This window comes from Peromyscus leucopus, chromosome 15, assembly GCF_004664715.2.
Source record: "Peromyscus leucopus breed LL Stock chromosome 15, UCI_PerLeu_2.1, whole genome shotgun sequence".
NCBI classification, from domain to species: domain Eukaryota; kingdom Metazoa; phylum Chordata; class Mammalia; order Rodentia; family Cricetidae; genus Peromyscus; species Peromyscus leucopus.
Window position 1 is genome coordinate 18,205,017 of NC_051076.1, and position 17,890 is coordinate 18,222,906.

The 17,890-nt window shown below is 52.2% G+C and overlaps 2 protein-coding genes across 4 annotated transcripts; both read right to left on the reverse strand.

The window, feature by feature from the left end:
- Window positions 1–826: 826 nt before the first annotated feature.
- On the reverse strand, window positions 827–4,678 carry Pycr2 (pyrroline-5-carboxylate reductase 2). Of its 2 annotated transcripts, XM_028865437.2 has the most exons (7): window positions 4,427–4,678; window positions 4,116–4,186; window positions 2,953–3,132; window positions 2,599–2,820; window positions 2,289–2,381; window positions 2,024–2,187; window positions 827–1,475 (listed from the first exon to the last, which is right to left on the reverse strand). In XM_028865437.2, exons 1-7 carry the CDS (start codon window positions 4,491–4,493, stop codon window positions 1,310–1,312), a joined length of 963 nt encoding a protein of 320 aa, XP_028721270.1. In that variant the 5' UTR covers window positions 4,494–4,678; the 3' UTR covers window positions 827–1,309. The 2 variants fall into 2 exon arrangements, with proteins under 2 accessions (XP_028721270.1, XP_028721271.1); XM_028865438.2 differs by lacking the exon at window positions 4,116–4,186 and having other exon boundaries at window positions 4,427–4,515.
- Window positions 4,679–11,629: 6,951 nt separating this feature from the next.
- Window positions 11,630–15,430, reverse strand: LOC114690715 (left-right determination factor 2). Of its 2 annotated transcripts, XM_028865599.2 has the most exons (4): window positions 14,401–15,430; window positions 13,383–13,629; window positions 12,931–13,176; window positions 11,630–12,525 (listed from the first exon to the last, which is right to left on the reverse strand). In XM_028865599.2, the coding sequence occupies exons 1-4, from the start codon at window positions 14,648–14,650 to the stop codon at window positions 12,162–12,164; spliced, it is 1,107 nt and encodes a 368-aa protein (XP_028721432.1). In that variant the 5' UTR covers window positions 14,651–15,430; the 3' UTR covers window positions 11,630–12,161. The 2 variants fall into 2 exon arrangements, with proteins under 2 accessions (XP_028721432.1, XP_037067080.1); XM_037211185.1 differs by lacking the exon at window positions 14,401–15,430 and having other exon boundaries at window positions 13,383–14,306.
- Between the last annotated feature and the right edge of the window lie 2,460 nt (window positions 15,431–17,890).

Genomic DNA, 17,890 nt, shown 5'->3' on the forward strand with positions numbered 1-17,890 from the left:
CTTTCATGTACTGCTGGTGAGAAGGTAAAGTGGTTCTCTCTCTCAAATAAATAAATGTAAATAATAAAAGTTACAACATGACCTAGAAAAAAAAAAAAAGACACATCCTTCCACCTGACGAGAACCCCTGTGCCTGCCGACACTGGGTCTTCTCTGCCACCAGACTTTGGCTCATCCAAGGGCATGCCTAACCCTGGGACAGGTTACTACTCACTTTGGCTCTCAGGGCCTGGCTCTTTACCCCTCATCCGTCCTTCAATCCTTGGACAATGTTGCCTTCCAGGGAGGCCCAGAACATGATGGACGGAGGTGGTTTGAATGAGATTTCCCTGACAAGTCTTGGGAATTGAATACTGGGTCCCCAGCTGGCGACTGGTGTGGGAAGTTGCTGGAGGAAGTCTGGCCATAGGGGCGGGTTCTGAGGCTTCGGTTAACCCTCTGCCTGCTGACTGTGGTTCAACACGTGAGCTCCCGTCTGTTTGTGCTGCCATCGTGGACTCTGGAACCACACGCACAAAATAAACCGTGTCTTCTCTGAGCTGCCTCGGGCATGGTGTCTTACCACAGCAATGAAACAGTGACTAAGACAATGACTTAGAAGTAAGAAGAAGCCCAAGGTGGTGGCGCACACCTTTAGTCCCAGCACTCGGGAGGCAAAGGCAGGCGGATCTCTCTGAGTTCGAGGCCAGCCTGGTCTACAGAGTGAGTTCTAGGATAGCCAGGACTATAAAGAGAAACTCTGTCTCAAGGGGGAAAAAAAAGGCAGAGACAAGAGGATTACCACAAGTCAGGGCCAGCCTGGGCTACACAGTGAGACTCTATCAAAAATAAATAAATAAAATCTTTATTAAAGCAGCTAGAACTAGCAATGACCATCACCTTGTATTGGGACACCTGTGAAACCAGAGTCAAGCAAAAGCCTCGTGGAATTCCCCACACTTCCAACGGCAACAGTAAGTCTGTCACTTGCTTCTACATGTTTTTAATTCAGAGGATGGGCCTTCCCTCTGTCCCCTCTCACCTCACCCTGAGGTCAAACTGAACCACTCCTGGGATCTAACTAAAGTTCACAGACATCTGCTGACGGGGGTTGCTAACTCAGGGCCCCCCACCTCTCTCAGAGAAGCATGTAGGACTGACTACCCAGCTTCGGGCATCAGCTGCCTCTTCAGAGCACCTTCCGCCGGGGGCCAAGAGAAGGGAGGACTCGGTGCCACCAAGTAAACAGATCCAAGCAGCAGCGTTCACCGGGGCCTACGCCTGCCCCTCCCCGCGCTGCTGGGGACAGGGACACCCCACGGAGTCCTCCTCAGTCCTTCTTGCTTCCCTGGGCGGGGCTTCTCGTGAGGAGCTTCCCTGGACTGGGCGGGGCCAGCGTGGACACTGTGGGTGATTCCAGCTTCACTCTGTCCAGGAGGGTCTTCTTGAGGGCGGCAGGGGAGACCTTTTCTTGGTCAGCCATGGACTGCAGCTCTCTGTAGACAGAGCCCCACAGGGAAGGTGGCAAACCTTGGAGCCAGAGCTTTGAGCCTTCCAGTCATACAGCCCCACCAGACCCTCAACCTGATCCCACCCAGACTCAGAATCCCAAACCAAAGAGGCTCCAGGCATCTCAAGGGTCATCTCTAACTAAGCGGGGAGTGTCACGGTCGTTTCATGTGATCCAAGCTAGACAGCATCCAGTCACATCTGGGACCACACAGGAAAGGGATTATGGGAAGTTACAGGGTCTGAGCTCAAAGTTACAGCCAGGCAGGAGTGGAATCCCGCCTCCACCATTTCATATGTTTGTCCTTAAACTTCCCCATCTACAAATCAAAGTTAATCATAACTATCAGAACTGTGGCAAGAGCTGGGTGAAGCGAGGCTACCAAACCTTTACTCAAGGAAGCCAAGTGAGCTGTGGTCACCAACGAGCACAGACTCCGACTTCACTCGTGAGACCCAAGAGAGGGGAACCAGCCCATCACAGGGCAGGCTGGGAATGGGAGAACTCAGGCCGGGGAGAGCGGGGCACACCCACCGTGTTCGGATACAGGAGGCCTCGACTGCATTGATGAGCAGAGAGCGGAAGCCCCCACTCTCCAGGAAGTGCAGGGCATGGATAGTGGCCCCCCCAGGCGAGCAGACGTTGTCCTTGAGCTGGCCTGGGTGGTCCTCTGAGTCCAGCAGCATTTTAGCTGCTCCCTGAGGCACAAGAGGGCATGAGAATCAAACTACGCCCAAAGCTCAGTACCCCCCCCCCAAAAAAAACACAACCCTCGGGTCAAACATGCAAAGACACGGACCAGCAATGCCTGAGCTCCTAGTCGGACCGCCAGGCGCCGTGGCACGCCCATCTTCACCCCACCGTCTGCCAGGGCATCCAGAGCCATAAATGCCTGTGGAGATAACTCTCTGAACCCGGGAAACAAGCACCAAGCACCCACTCCCCAGGGGCTGCTTTCTCTGACGACTGGAACTAGTCCTCAGGGTCAGCTCCTTCCACCAGCCAGCCACGCCCAAGAGACGAGCGTTACTACTGCCCTCCTCTCCTCCGCCAGCCCCTCCTGTCGCCTAGAATCCACACAAGCCGGTGGGCAAGCGAGGGCCACTCACATAGGCAGGCCCGCTGCCGCTGAGCCCCGTGATGGCGTCGATGAGGTCCTCCTCCACCTCCGTGCAGAAGCCCACGCTGCTCATCAGCTGCTCCAGCAGCTTCCCGTCCTCCACCAGAGCATGGGTGCCCGTGGCATACACTGTGGCCCCCTCTCGCACCACCACCGGGGTGTTGGTCATGCAGCGGATCACTTTGGGGGCTGGCTGGAACGCCGTCAGCTTCTAGGGCAGGAGAGCAGGCCAACTGAGTGCCCAGGGCATCCAGCGCAGCCCCCCGCCCCCCAGGTCCGGCCCATCAGCAGCCACGCACAGGCCACCCCTCCTCTCCCACGAAGGGCACCAGGGCATCAGCACCTTCTCCACGGAACTGATGGTGACGCCGGCCGCACAGGAGACCACGATGTGCCTCTCCTGCACGTCGGCCCCAATCTCATCCAGGATGAAGGGGATGATGTGCGGCTTCACAGCCAGGAACAGAACGTCACTGTGCCGTACGGTGTCCTTATTGCTTCGGGTCAGATTCACGCCCATCCTCTGCAGGAGAAGAGGACCCAGTCAATAGTGCTAGGCAACACCGATGAGCCCAGGCCTCCCACGGGACAGCCAACTCTCGGCCAGCTGCAGCCAAAACTCTTTATTCTGTCCCTTGGGGCTCCATGATGACCCCCAAATGACAACTGTCCATTCCTGCCGCTGGGCAACAAGGCACAGGTGCTAGGCAGGACAAGCTTCTCCACAGTGGCCAGAAAAGAGGCTGTTTCCCTCCACCCCAGTAATCTCCTGACACCCCTCTGCCAGGGGAGAACCCCCATGGCGGGAAGAGCACATAGAGGGGCGAAATATCAGCACAAAGCCCACTCCCAGCCTAGTAGCCAGAGCACCTAGTTTACCAGAGTAGCAAGCCTCTACAACCCCCCGCCCCCAGGACTCCCAAGTGAGTGAGTATCAGAGCCCTACAGTGTTGGGGACGGAAGCCCACACTGGGCACAAACACTGCCTCTCCGGGTGTCCTGTGCCACAATGGCCAGATTTTATAAGACTTTAGGATCCTGAGCTTTATTGAAAGAAACGAACTCACCAGGTCCTTTCCCAACGCGGTCATTTACAACAGGAAAGGGTTACAGAGAATGAGAAAACAGCCTCAGAGTGGCTGACTACTTCAGAGTCACACCACCCACCCATCAATGGAGAAAAAACACATTTCCGGCTCACTCGGTGACTGGGGCCTGTGATTCCCAACACTTGGAAAGCTGAAGTAGTAGAACTTTCCAGACTTATACGGACTAGGTAGTGAGCTAAAAGCAAAGTAGACTAGCCAACAAAAAGTCATTCCTATATACCTATACTTACACACACACACACACCCGTGTCTGGATCCGACCCAAACTTTTCCTGGGGGCTCCCACCACCCAAGACTGCCCCAAAGAAGGTGGACAAGCCAGCCAGGCGCAGGTCACTTCAGATCACGCATTTCCTGGGGCCTCTACCTCTTTCCCGCTCCCCTCCATCCCTCCTACCCTGAGCGCAGACACCGTGGGCAGGTCCATTTCCGGGGAGCTGGCTATGATCTTGTGAGCCGACAGGACGCCTACAGAGAAACAAGGTTTTCCAACAGGGGATCGTGGCCCAGTCATGCAATCAACCCATCCAAGGAAGCCCACGGCAGCTCATGCACTGCCGGCCTCCGACGCTATGGCTGGCATCCAGGCAGATGGCTGCAAACTTCCCACTCGCTCACACATGCACGCACGCACGCACGCACTCGCTCACCACTCCTCGCTCACTCGTTCCCTCGGGCGAGCCGGAGGGCTGACCACGCGTGGCTCACCTGCGGCCGTGAAGCCCCGCGCCAGCGCACAGGCCAGCTGGCCCGCGCCGATGAAACCCACACTCATGGCCGCAGGACCCCGGCAAAGCGCCGACCCGGAGACGCTGGGAATCCCCGGCGCAGGGTCCGCGCGTGGAAAAAGCCGGATCCGAAGAGCTCGGTGCGGCTTCCAAGCCCGTCTGCACCGCTAGCAGGCCCTGGCAAGCCCAGAGCATCCACCGCCAGAGACGCCAGGCCTCAGGTAGGCCACGTGTCCCAGGCAACCAATCCGAGGCTGGAGGCTCGGGACGGGCCAATCGGTGGCGTTGCCCGGTCGTGTGCCCGCCTCCTGCTGGCTCAGTGGGTGGAGCCTGTGGCTGAGCCGGAGCCCGCCAGACGTCCCCGCGAGTGGGCGTCCCCCGGGGCGCCGGGATTTCCTGGTTCGGGCGGCTGAGTTTCTGACTCTGGTCCAGGAGTGGAATCTCCAAAGCGTCTGCTCGAGATGAACGCCACATGGAGACCAGGAGATGCCAGGACAGCACCTGCAATTCCCGAGTGTCAGGGGAAGCCGGCTTCGGCATGCTCCTTCGGAAGTAGAATTAGGTAGAAAAGACCAATTATTGGAGGACGGGTTGTTGATTTATATAGTGGTTCACTTCAAGCACGGCTCGCTCTGCCTCGGTGCCAAGCATGATTCCACTTGCTACCTGGAACAGGATGACCTGGAGAAGTAGCTAACACAGTAGGTCCTTGTCCCTAACAACCTGCTGACTGCCACTTTGGCTTCTGTGAAACATTACTCGCTTGCCCACACCACTTGTGGTTTTAGAGTATAAAATGAGAATACACACTGGACCCAGCACCGGAGCCTTTCAGGAGGCACTCTCTCTTCCGCGCTCATTAGTATCAGTACCGTAGTGCTTATTCCAGAAAGGTGCCCGTTACATGTCCAGACCCCCGGGAGGGCCCCTAAGCAGCCTCGGGTTGGGTTTGGTATTTGGAAAGTGTCTCCCTATATAGCCCAGGCTGGCCTCAAGCTTGTGACCTCCCTGCCTTACCCTCTTGAGTGATGGGATTATGGGCACGTAGAACACGAAATTCTCTCAACTATCTATCTATCTATCTATCTATCTATCTATCTATCTATCTATCTATCTATGCATCTATCTATCTATCTATACATCTATCTATCTATACATCTATCTATCTATATGTGTGTGTATATATATAACTTGTTTTCATGTTCCTTGGTGTCTTGCCTGCATATATGAGTGTCAGAAGCCCTGGAACTGGAGTTACAGACAGGTCTGAGCTGCCATGTGGGCGCTGGGGATTGAACCTGGCCCCTTTGGAGGAGCAGGCAGTCTCCCAAATGCTGAGCCATCTCTCCAGTCCCCAGACATAAATTTCTATAGTATACAAATCATAAGCAGTTTCCAATGCCACCAAAAAGTTACCTTAGATAAGATTTTAACGTGTACTTATTCCATCCATCCATGGATGTCCTGTACCATTGTAACCATTGTCCAAAAGCTAATATCCATTCATTCAATAGGTATCAATAGAGCCAGGTTCTGGGGACACAGTTGTAAACGGATATTAAGTGGAACAATTATTATTATTATTATTATTATTATTATTATTAAAGATTTATTTATTATGTATACAGTGTTCTTTTGACCTGAAGAGGGCACCAGATCTCATTACAAGATGGTTGTGAGCCACCAAGTGGCTTCTGGGAATTGAACTCAGGACCTCTGGAAGAGGAGCCAGTGCTCTTAACCACTGAGCCACCTCTCCAGCCCCAAACAACTATTTTTTTAAGTGTGTGCATGAGTAAAAGAGCGAGAGCCGCGGTGCTCCTGTGGAGGTCAGAGGACAGCTTCCGGGAGGCCATCCCATCTTCTTGAACAGAGCCTCTAGTTTCTGCACTTGTGATGCCATGTAGTTCAGGCACGTTTCCAGATGGTTCTCCTGTGGACACCTCCGGCTTCCAGTGGGATTATAGACGTCACTGCATCCAGGTTTCTACCTTGATTCTGAGGATTAAATTTCTGTTACCAGGCTTTGCTAGGACAAGTGCCTTTGGCTCCTAAGCCGTCTCCCCGGGCCGTATCACATTAATTTAGATTTAGGAAATCTTCTCCCCCCCCCCATGCCATTTATTGAAGGAGGGAGGAGGTCTTAAATACAGGCTTACAGCACAATGGGAGGACCCTGGAGGGCAGAAGTTTGCTACCCATGTTTTACAATCTTGCATCTAAGCTGTTAACGCCCATTATGCAGGATACACAGACAAGGAACTTTCCTTAAGCATTCAGGAGGGTGGAACCCGGCAGGGAATTAGCATTGGGAGGATATCAAGGTCAAGGTCAGCAAGCAAGGCATCAGTTACCCAAAATGGGGGCCAGGAGCCTACAGGTCCCCCTTTTACTAGAAAATGAGCTTCTGACTTAGGTTGCGTGGGACGTCAGCACGTCACCTTACCTATTTTAGGAAATCTTTGTGTTACTGTGATGAAATCCCAGTGTGGGTCCCTAAAAATGAGATTTCTAGGATTCCAGTTTGTGCCTTCCCCCCCCTCCCGCCCCCCAGAGTCTTGCTTTTTTGCCCAGGCTGGTCTTAAGCTCCCACACTCACTGGACCTTCCTGACAGTTTTCTAAGAAGCAGAAACTACCTGCAGTCTACTGAAGGGATGTAGACGAGGCGTCCCTACCGTCCCACCCAGCCACGTGGGACACACCCTCCAGGAGGGCCCCAGCCTGAGGGTGCTATCCTGCCATGGGATTGCTTCCTCCCTGGTCTCTGTCTCAAGGGTGCAGCCCCTCCCCTTCCTGTCCTCCCAGCCGGTTGTCATTCAGCCTCCTCCCTCCCCTCCATCCTGTGCTCTCCCCTCCAGCAGTCTGGAGGTGGACGCCTCATTTTTATCAGGGCGTCAGGGCCTTCCTCCCGTCTTATCCTCCAGCAACAGGCCTGCCCCTTTCTGAGAACTGGGGTGATCCAGGCTGAGCTGCCCCCAGCCGTGTAGGTGGCAAGTCTCCAGCACCCAGCCCTCCCTCACCTTATTTTATTACATGGTTGTCCCTGTTGATAACACAAAAATTGGAAATTAGGTTCAGTAGAAAAGCTGTCCTTTTTTTTTCCCATTTCAGTACGGGGGATGGACCTCGGGCCTTGCACAGAGCAGGCAGTGAGTGTCTCACCGTTGACCTGCCCCCCAGCACATCTTCCACGTCATCACCTAAGGAGAACCAATATGACATTTTTGGAGAATAGCCCTATATTTCTTTTCCCTACAAAGTGAGGCACGTTTTGAAATAGATTTTTTCCTAATCTCGATGCTTTTGTAAGAACAATTCAGAGAGAAGCCGGAACCGGTTGTGACCTTAACTCTCGGGTGGGTGGCCAAGGCAGGAAGATGGAGAGTTCAGGCCGGTCTGGGATATATGATGAAAGAAATCCTGTCTCAAAAAAGGAGTTAAAATTCCAATTTACTGTTGGAGGGCTGGCGATATAGCTCCGTTGGTGGCGCACACACAGGGCTGGGCTGTCTCCCTCACGCTGGGTAACCAGTGAGATAGTGCAGTCCCAGCGACTCCGGCACTTGGGAGGTGGGAGCAGGAAGATCAGAAGTTCAGGGTCATCCTCGGCTTACAAACAAACAAATGTATTAGACAACACATTTCATACATAGAACAGACGAAACTAAACCATTTTAGAGGCAAAACTGATGGAACTCTTATCTCTGGATTTTGTTTGTTTGAGACAGGGTTTCTTTCTGTGTGGGGGCCATCCGAGCCCCACTTTTCCCCAAGGTATTCTTGAGCAGCAGCAGCAGGAAATATTAGATAGAAATACAGCTAGAGAGAGACAGACAGAAAACACAGGACAGCCTCGGGAGGGCCTGGATCCTTAATCCACCGGCCCAGAACTTTATTCCAAAGGGCTTTTTATAACACTGCCAAGGGAGGGCAAAGAACCTCCCCCTTGCTAGTTACAGCCAAGTGTAGACCCTTCCAAACACCTGGAACTCAGGCCCGGGTCCAATCATCCTCCTTGTGCAGACCTGCTGGGTAAAGCCACTAGGAAACCTAATGGGCTCCAATATGCCTGTAGCCTTGGCTGTCCTGGAACCACCTATATGGACAAGAATGGTCTTGAATTCAGTATCCCCGGATTTTTTCACCATCTCACCCACTGTCTCAAAACCTGGGACAAATGACTGAGGTGCCTGTTTAACATGTCAAAGCAGATCTGGACACCAGGATCTCCCTGCAGCCCTCAGTCCCTACCTGTTACAGGGTGTGGCTGGCCTACCCCCTCACTCCCCCAACCCCCTATCCCACCTCACCCTCTCCCCAGAACTCTCCAGCCCGGGGACTGGCCTGCCTTCCTTCTCCCAGAGGCCCTTCTCTATATAATTAGGTCATGTTGGTTACCAGCCTCTTCTTTTACCCTGTGCCCTCTTGACTGCTGCACCTGGTACCCCGTCCCCTCTCCCCGTCCTCTTTCCTCATGTGGCTCAGGATCCTGCCCACTCCGGACTCTCCTAGAAGTGCCTGCCTCTAGCTATACTTTCCCTTTTATCTACAATAAACTTTCTCCTCCACCATACCTAGGAGCAGTCATGTCTTTCCCTTTTTTATTTGTTTTCATTCACTATGTGCAGTATGGTTGACTGTATATATATATATATATATATATATATATATATATATATATATATATATAAATTACTAGAGTGAGCTGGGCGGTGGTGGCACACGCCTTTAGTCCCAGCACTTGGGAGGCAGAAGCAGGCAGATCTCTGAATTCAAGGCCAGCCTGCGCTACAGAGTGAGTTCCAGGACAGTCATGGCTACACAGAGAGAGAAACTCTGTCTCCAAAAACAAAACAAAACAAAAAGTAGACTGAACCTCTAACAATATGTTAAAAAAAATATAATGTGTTTCTCCTGACAAGGAGACATGACCAAGGTTAGACCGCGCAGGGTGCAAGTAAGCAGTTCACATGCCCCCCCCAACTCCGCTTCCCTCCTTCCCGTTCCCCACTCCTTTCTTCTAGAAGACTGTGTTTGTTATTTATGTGCATGAGAGCACTTGTGTGTGAAGGTCACATGACAGCTTCGAGCCCTGATTCTCTCCTCCCACAACGCGTTCCAGGGATCCAACTCGGGGCCTCAAGCCTGATGGAAGCATCTTTACCCAGGGAGCCATCCCACTGGCTGGCTTGATTTATTTTTCTTTTCATCTCATTATTATACCACCATGCCCAGCTGTTAGTTTATTGTTTGTTTGCATTGTCTAGGAATGAAACCTGGGGCTTTGTGTATGCTGGACAAGTGACCTACCACTGAGCTACAATCCCTAGCTCTAGTTCATTTAATTCTTGCAAGTGAAAAAAAATATAGAATTATGTCCAATTTCCAGCTAAGTGTGATGCCCATGCACACTTGTAATCTCAACCTCCAAGAGGCTGAGGCAAAAGAAAAAAGGTCTGAGGCAGGAAGATCGAATGTTCAAGGTCAGCCTAGGCTATACAACATAGGACCCTGCCTCAAAAAAACTGTACAAACAAATACAAAATTGAAAAATAAAAGAGTTCCACTTCTGGTGGGATTTGGCTTACAGCCTGTATTTGTTTTCTTCTCTCAAGAAACAGAGTTTTGTGATGTTCCCTGTCAAGATGTAAAAGAAATATCTGTTCATACCAAATAAGGAAATGCAGACAGACCAAAGATTCCGACAAGTCCGGCTTCACCACAGAAAGGGCCCAGTTCTCTGGCCGCCAGCTCCCAAGACAAAAAGCAGAGTTCTTTTGGGAAACTGAGATCAGAGCGCCACCTAGTGTTAGAGCAGCGGAGATGACTGTAGACTCCAGCCACAAAGGCAGACCAGAACCAGATGGGAAAAGGAGATTTAATCTATACCCTGGCCTTGCTCTTACCAAGGATTCTGCTGTTCTCCCCGTCCAACTGCGGGAAAAGTGGCTTCATTATATAAATTGGCTTCATTAATGTGTAGGGGTAATTTTTATGCGTGTATATCTCGCATCGCATGCGTGCCCAGTACCCACAGAGGCTGGAAGATGGTTCCGGGTCCTGTGGAAATGTAGTTACAGACAGTTGTGAGCTGCCATGTGGGTGTTGGGAATCGAACCTGGATCCTCTAGAAGATCCCCAAGGATAATTTTTTTCCCCTACAGTCTATCTTGTACATAAACAATAGTGTCTTAGTTACTCTAACAAGGACTCAAAGGACTAGTCTCTGTGCATTAGTTACAAGGATTTTTTTTTTATTTAATTTTTTTTTTTTAGGTTTTTTGAGACAAAAGAGGAAGTTTATGTAATTGTTCAAAATAATATTTTTGGGCTGGGTGGTGGTGCTTCCCAGCACTCGGGAGGCAGAGCCAGGAGGATCTCTGTGAGTTCGAGGCCAGCCTGGTCTACAAGGCAAGTTCCAGGAAAGGTGAAAAGCTACACAGAGAAACCCTGTCTCAAAAAACAAAAAACAAAAAAAAACAAAAAAAAATTTTTTTTTGAGTGGGAGTTGTATGGGGAATTTAAACTTAGTACAGTCTTCAAGCTTCCAAAACCGGGAGTTCAAAGAAATCATGTTGCTCTCATCCTCCACCCTCTTCTAGTGAAGAACATTAAAAATGACACAGAGACACACACTGAAGCATCGCTTTAATTTTGTCTCTTCAGATAATCTATGTTCAACTGGTTTTTGCTCAATACAAAAAACAAAGCCTCATGTTAACACACACATTTTCTCATGGTAGTTCTCTGAGATAGAGGGAAATGCTACACACACCCAGGTCACACTGACACTACATTAGCACACACTGCTAGGGGCTGTCTGTCCCCAGGGCAATGAAGTCGCAGAGCTGAAGCCCACCGCCCGTAAGTAACTCATGGGCTTCTGCATCGCCTTGAGACCCTGCTGTGGTCAGCTCCAAAAGCTAAGCATTTGATTTCCTGACCAGTGTCCCAACCCATAGCTCTTCATCCCGCTCCTTAGTGATCTTAGGACAAACACTACAGTGTGGATGTTGTCGTTGTTGTTTTGATTTTGCTGTTGTTGTTTTGATTTGTTTTGTTTTCCGGTTTTTCGAGACAGGGTTTCTCTGTGTAGTCCTGGCTGTCTTGGAACTCGCTCTGTAGACCAGGCTGGCCTCAAACTCAGAGGTCCGCCTTCCCCTGCTGGGATTAAAGGCGTGAGCGCCACCACCGCCTGGCCACAGTGCCTTCATTTCAGCACTTGGAAGGCAGAGAGAGGTGTATTTTTGAGTCCGAGGCCGCCCTGGCTACATATCGAGACCCTGTCCCAAAAGAAATTTAAAGAAGTCTAGAGTGTGCTAGTGTTGAGGAGGCTCTCTTCCAGATGTTCTCCTGTCTAGGGCTCGCTGGGATTTCTCTGTTTGCTTTGTTTTGTGGAATGAATTCAAACACCACCATGTGACAGAGTGAATGAGCCGATTCCCCTGTTCTCACCATAGGGTTTTGTTGCACAATTATCTGAGAATTGGCCCGAAAACAGATTCAGCTGGCAATGTCCACTGCTTAGCCATGTCGTCTACCAAGTGCACCAGGGTGTCCCGGTGGAGTGACATTATTATTTACTCACATAAGTGCTTAGACTGGGTGATGGACAAGGAAGCCAAGACACGGAGGACTGTAGGGCAAAGGTGAAAGGTGGACACTGAGTCAGGACAAGTCAACTTACTAAGTGTAAAACTGTGGGAACAAGGGACTACAGATCTATCCCCCTGGGTATGAGCGCCCCATCGGAGGCACAGCTACACTTCTGTACCCTCATGTTGGGCAGGCTGACCACCTGAGGCCTGGTCCTGCCTCCCACCTTCATGCTGACAATCACCGGCAGGGAAGTCATCTCTGAGGCAATGCACTGCCGTGGCCCCAGAAATGGCCACTTGATGGTCAGGGACTCCGGTGGCTGCAGGCAGCTGCCCACACACTCATAGATCAGGAACCCTGGGGGTTCGAGGATCCAGTTCTCCGCCCACTTCATCCCCTGCAGGTCAAGGTACATCTCTTGGCGACAGCATCGGGTGCCTTTGGTCACTTGGGCCTCAGGGTTACAATTGCCTTGAGCTCTGTGGAGAGGAGAGATCAAAAGTCACCTGATGGACAGGGCCAAGGTCAGGAGCCTCTGAGAAGGAGACTTACCATCCATGTCTTAAAGGCATTCAAAGAGAACTCCTGAACGGTTAAAGAGCGAATAAACATGTCTAGAACATAAAGTCAGCTACTGCCTGTTAAGGGCTGCTCTGGGTGTCAGCCCTGGCTGTCCCGGGACTCGCTCTGTGGACCAGTGGAAATGGGTTGTTACAATAACGTGTGTAATTCAGTATTTGACTAAGACCATTTCTAAATGCACCCCTAGAAACTACTATGGGTACGAATGGGTCGTCTCCTAGGGCAGCCTACACAGCGCACCCCTAAGTCGGCCCAAGAAACGGGGGAAGGATGACCCAGCCTATTGCACCCCCAGCGCCTACCCGTAGTCCTTGAGGTCCAGCGTGTGCAACTCCAGCTGTGGCTCGCCCTGTCCCTCGCTGCCCGGCGCCCCTTGCGCAGCAAACCGGACCAACTTGTGTGCGCTCCAGGTCCCCGGGCCCAGGTGCTCCCTCTGCACCGACACCTGCAGCAGCAGCGGCTGCCTCGGCCGGCTCAGCTGCTGCCAGAAGTTCACGGCCTCGGTCACGTCGAAGGCCTTCCAGCCGCTCTCGTAGACGGACACGAGCCTGAGATACAGCGGCGAGTCAGGAGGAGGAGTCTCCGGTCCCGTCCTGTCCCCATCGTCCCATCCTCTGCTGCTCCCCTCCCCCAACAGGGCGGAGCCGAGCTCCCCACCACCACCCCCCGCGCCCCCGAGACACACACACACACACACACACACACACACACACACACACACACACACGCACACACACACCCCTACAACTAATACCTAGAGTCGATGAGGGCGGTGCGGTTGGAGCCGTCCTCACGAACTCTCAGCCACTCAATGGTGACCCGAGCCCGGGCACTGTGGGGGGACAGCCTTTCATGCCTCCGGAGAGCAGTTCTGGGGACCGGTTCCTGGAACAGCCGCAGCACGGCCTGCACCAACTCGCTATTGGGCGGCAGCCGCTGCTCCATGCCGAACACTAGCAAGTGCGTGGAGGTCTCGGACACCAGGAACCTGCCTGCCACCTCTGTGAACGTGGACAGAGTCAGCCGGGCCTCTACAGGAGTCGTGAGACCTCTAGGATGGCAGGGCCACTGTGCTGGGAGCTGGCTAGGACAGAGCCTTCCGCATTCTGTGCCTCTGGTACAAAGCCGCTTACTTAAAATCTCCCGCGGAAACTTGTTCTCTAAACCTCCCCACCCAAGTGCAAAGAGCTCTGGGACCCAGAACTCAGGGAGTTTCAAAGAGAATTCAAAGAGTGAGGTCCTCACAGATGCCTGGCCTTGGCTCTGGCTGTGTCTTGAGGACTGGTCCCAGCCCTTAGGGGAGAGGCCCCTGCATCTCAACATCTGGCTACCTCTGTCCTCAGGATGCTGGTTTGTTTGTTTTTTAACCCAAAGCAGCTTCAACCAGTCACCCATTGCAGCGTTCATAGTACAAAACACAGTTGGCCTCTGTTCCAGACGGTCCTAAGTGGTGACTCCAGGAATGTCATACTACTGCTTCCAGAAAAATTGAGTCCTTGCTATCCCCTACCCATACCCCTAAGATTCTGCTTTTCCATGCTTTCCTTCCCTTCTCTGGGTCTGGGCCTTGCCCATTACTCCAGCCTGATCTACCTCCTCCTGCCCCTGAAAGTCCCAGGCACAAGCCGAGCCTGGGGCCTAGACCCAGCCACCCTCCAAGGCCATGTTCACATTTCACTGCTCCTCAGACTAAGGCAACCCCCACCCCCAAGGCACACACAGAAAGGGTCCCCTGACATTACCAGAGACCAGGGGCAGCAAGAAGAGCTCACCTCTGAAGTTCTGGCTGAACCTCTTGCCTCGGGCGCGGTCAACATGGCTTCGCTGCAGCAGGGCCACGTACTGGGCCCTCACCTGGGCAGGGATGGCCATTCCCTCCACATCCACCCTGTCCAGCACGGGAGCCTGGCTGAGCTGCAGCTGCTGCAGTAGTCTGACCAGGACCTGCTCCTCGGTCACAGCCGCCCCACGGCCAGCGAGGGGGAGCACCCAGAGTACCCAGCAGAGCCACAGGGACCGCATGGCGCTGGCCAGGAGGGGCTGTGGATGTGTGCGTCCCTAAAGTGCTCCCGAAAAGCTCTTGGGGCCTAGATGGCCTGCTGCGGACTGGTGCTGGCTTTCTTTATAGCTGGCCCTGGGGTGGGGGGCAGGGAGGAAGGACAAGAAGGTCACACCCCTGGGACCTCCTGGGAGCTCGACACCAGACAAGCCCCTGAGCCCTGAGGAGGGGCTGTCTAGAAAGGGTATGAAGGGCTGTCTGGAAGACACACAGGCCGGAGTTTCTGGCTATGGGGCCCCTGCCCCTCAACAATGCTGTTCACGCCCATTGGAGTTATCTGACAATATCACAGTCCCGGAAAAAGAAGAGTTGCTTTCACCAGCTGCTGAAGTCTCCTGATTTTTAATAAATGTATATATACCATGTCACTTATATAGCCCTGGCTGGGCTGAAACTTTTGGAAACAAGCCTAGATCAGGCTGGGCCCCAAACTTTGTGACAATCCTCCTGCCTTTACCCACACCCCCCTCCACCCAAGACTGCAGGAGTGCATCACTATTGAAGACTTCTCCTGGAGGTCAGTCTAGGCCTAGGTTTGTTCGTGGAGAAGGAAAGAGGGAGCAGAGTCCTGTTCCTGCTGCATCTGGTCACTTTCACAGATATCTCAGAGTCAAGGGAGCGCTACATCCTTCAGTCCCCTCATGAGTCCCCCGGGGTTCATCAGGGTCCTCTACCCCACTCCCCCACCCCCACTGCAGAGAAAAAGAGGTGCTGCTAACTAGAGATTTGGTAGCACAGTCTCAGGAAACGTGATGCCTGCCCCCCCCCCATGTCTTGCCCTCAGAGTACCACAGAACATGCCCCTTCAGACAGCAATTCCTTCTGGGAGGGGTCCACCCACTAGGCTCATTCCATGAGTACTTTGGCTTTTGTCTTGCTCGTGGTCACAGAATTAGGGATAGAAACCTTTAAAGCACAGGCTAGATCTGCCCAGAGGCATGTCCAGCCCTCAGCCACAGTCCCAGGCACACGGCTGCCTCTTCTTCTTCCAGCTGCCAGTTTAGAAGAGCTTGGTAGGTGCTTGACCTTCTAGGGACTTAATTACATTCTTGGTGCTTTGTTTTTCTCATTTAAAGAAGCAGGTGACAGTGACAGAATCTGTTTCATAGGTCTGGCGTGAAGAATAAATGAATGGACACAGAGTCTGGAGCTTATGAAGTACTAGAGAAGGGTATGCTTTCATCACCATTCCCGTGAAAGGTGCATTCTCAGCACCGTGGCTTTTTGTAAGAACATCAGTAAGAACAGCACGGAGCCTGGGGATGTGGCTCAACAGAGTGGTTTACCTAATGCACGTGAAGCCCTAGGTTCAATGCCCAGCATTGCATTTGGGAGATGGAGGCGGGAGGATCAGAAGCTCCAGGCATTCCTCAGCTACATGGCAAGTGTGAGGCCAGCCTGAGATACAGAAGACCCCTTCTCAAAATAAATACATCATATAGATACATGCATGCATGCATACACACAGCAGCAGCAGACATTGCTTGAGTGCTCACGTGTACCAGGCCCTGTTCCAGGCTGGGAGCATGGATCCACACAGCCCTTTGGAGGCAGATTTTAGCCTCAAGTGCATCTTTCAGATCTAGTCAGATCACTACAAAGTCACCTGTCCCAGTGCTCAGTTCATGGAGATCTTAGGACATGAATGTAGGCATCTGTCTCCCAAGGCCTCTTCTGGTTTAGAAATCTAAGTGTGTGCAAAGGGAAACCCTTCCTGCACCCTTGATTCTCACGGGAGGTGAGCAATGACCATGGAGGAGTTAAGGGCCAAAGGACCTGGTAGGCAGGGATCACCTCTCTGCCTTCCCAGTGGGGGACACTGGGCCCTGGGTATGCCCTGTGTCCTATTACAACTATTTCTGTCTTCCTCAGACATCCTCATTAGAAGGGAAAACTCTTGAGTTCAAGGGCAGAACTAACTCTGATAGCAGCCCAAACTCTCTCTCTCTCTCTCTCTCTCTCTCTCTCTCTCTCTCTCTCTCTCTCACACACACACACACACACACACACACCAATTCTAATAGGGCCCAGGGTATAGGTCTGTAGTAAAGCATTTGCCTAGAATTCACAAGTCCTTGGGTTTGAGCTCCACTACTTTGGAAAAAAAAGAAAAAAAAAAACCTGCTAATAACCAAAATGGCCAATAGAGCTTACAGGCCGTGTACACAGGATATATATTTGCTTTGTTTTATTTTGAGACAGTCTCACTGTGCAGCCCAGGCTAGCCTTGAACTCAAAGTCTTCCTACCTCAACTTCCCCGGAGCTGAGATTATAGGCACACACTATCATGGCTGGCATTGTTAATCCTTTTTCCTGACAATAACCTGGGGGTGGGCAGGGATGCTGTCATTATAATTCCCACTTTACAGACGGCGACGACGACAACTGAGGCACAAAACTGTTACATGGCTTGCCCAGCGGTGGACAATGGGTGACATGGGTAGGGTTATTTCAAGGGATTGACATGGAGTTTGGGTCACATGACAGGCAGACGGAGATGAGAGGAAATATAAAAATCCTGACAGCTGACCCCAGAGAGGGAGGTCTCAGAGTCACAGAACGATGACCTCAGCTGCTCCCTTCTCACTTCCCTCTTCTCTCCCACCTCTGTTTCCAAGGAAACCAGGTAATGCCCCAGAAGGAATTCAAATCTCATTTGGGGGCTGGGGATGGCTCAGTGGTTGAGTGCTTGCCTAGCATGTGCAAGGTCCTGGGGTCCATCCCCGGCACCGGCAAAACAAAAACCCAAAACTAATCCCATCCCGGGGCTCACATCTCCAAATGAGGGTCCCCTGAAATCTAAGACTCCCTCCCTGCATCCGGCCCAAATGAGCCCTTGGTGGTTGACAAACAAGGCTTCCTTCAAAAGGAACCCGGGCTGCCTTCCTTTGCAAGTGATTAACAGGAAAGGGACGCAGGGGATGCGAACATTTGGGGCTTTAGTCAGACCAAACGGCACAGAGGTGTCACATTGATAGGCGACCAGGACCCACGGTCCCTTAGTCCCTTGAAAGCTCTTCTGGGCTGGTGTCCCATAAATATGCAAGAGTCCGCCACCCTTGCCACCGGGTGACAGGAAACCCTGTGGCTTATGGTAGCAGGGTTGGTGTCAAAGATGTAACACCCGAAGCCCTGCTGTGGTTCGGTGAGACCTTCTGTCCCAGAGCCAAAGGACAGGCAGCTGCTGCTTCCTGACTTGCAG

What these genes read in the sequence shown, in the direction of transcription:
- LOC114690715 (XM_037211185.1), bottom strand. Translation starts at nt 14,035, where the DNA reads ATGAACGCTGCAATGGGTGACTGGTTGAAGCTGCTTTGGGTTAAAAAA. An exon ending in ACCGCCCTCATCGACTCTAG is followed by an intron (nt 13,177 to 13,382) that starts GTATTAGTTGTA and finishes GCTGTATCTCAG; the next exon opens with GCTCGTGTCCGTCTACGAGA. An exon ending in CTGGACCTCAAGGACTACGG is followed by an intron (nt 12,526 to 12,930) that starts GTAGGCGCTGGG and finishes TCCTCTCCACAG; the next exon opens with AGCTCAAGGCAATTGTAACC.
- Pycr2 (XM_028865437.2), bottom strand. Translation starts at nt 4,493, where the DNA reads ATGAGTGTGGGTTTCATCGGCGCGGGCCAGCTGGCCTGTGCGCTGGCG. An exon ending in CCACGGTGTCTGCGCTCAGG is followed by an intron (nt 3,133 to 4,115) that starts GTAGGAGGGATG and finishes CTTCTCCTGCAG; the next exon opens with AGGATGGGCGTGAATCTGAC. An exon ending in GCGGCAGCGGGCCTGCCTAT is followed by an intron (nt 2,382 to 2,598) that starts GTGAGTGGCCCT and finishes TTATCTCCACAG; the next exon opens with GCATTTATGGCTCTGGATGC.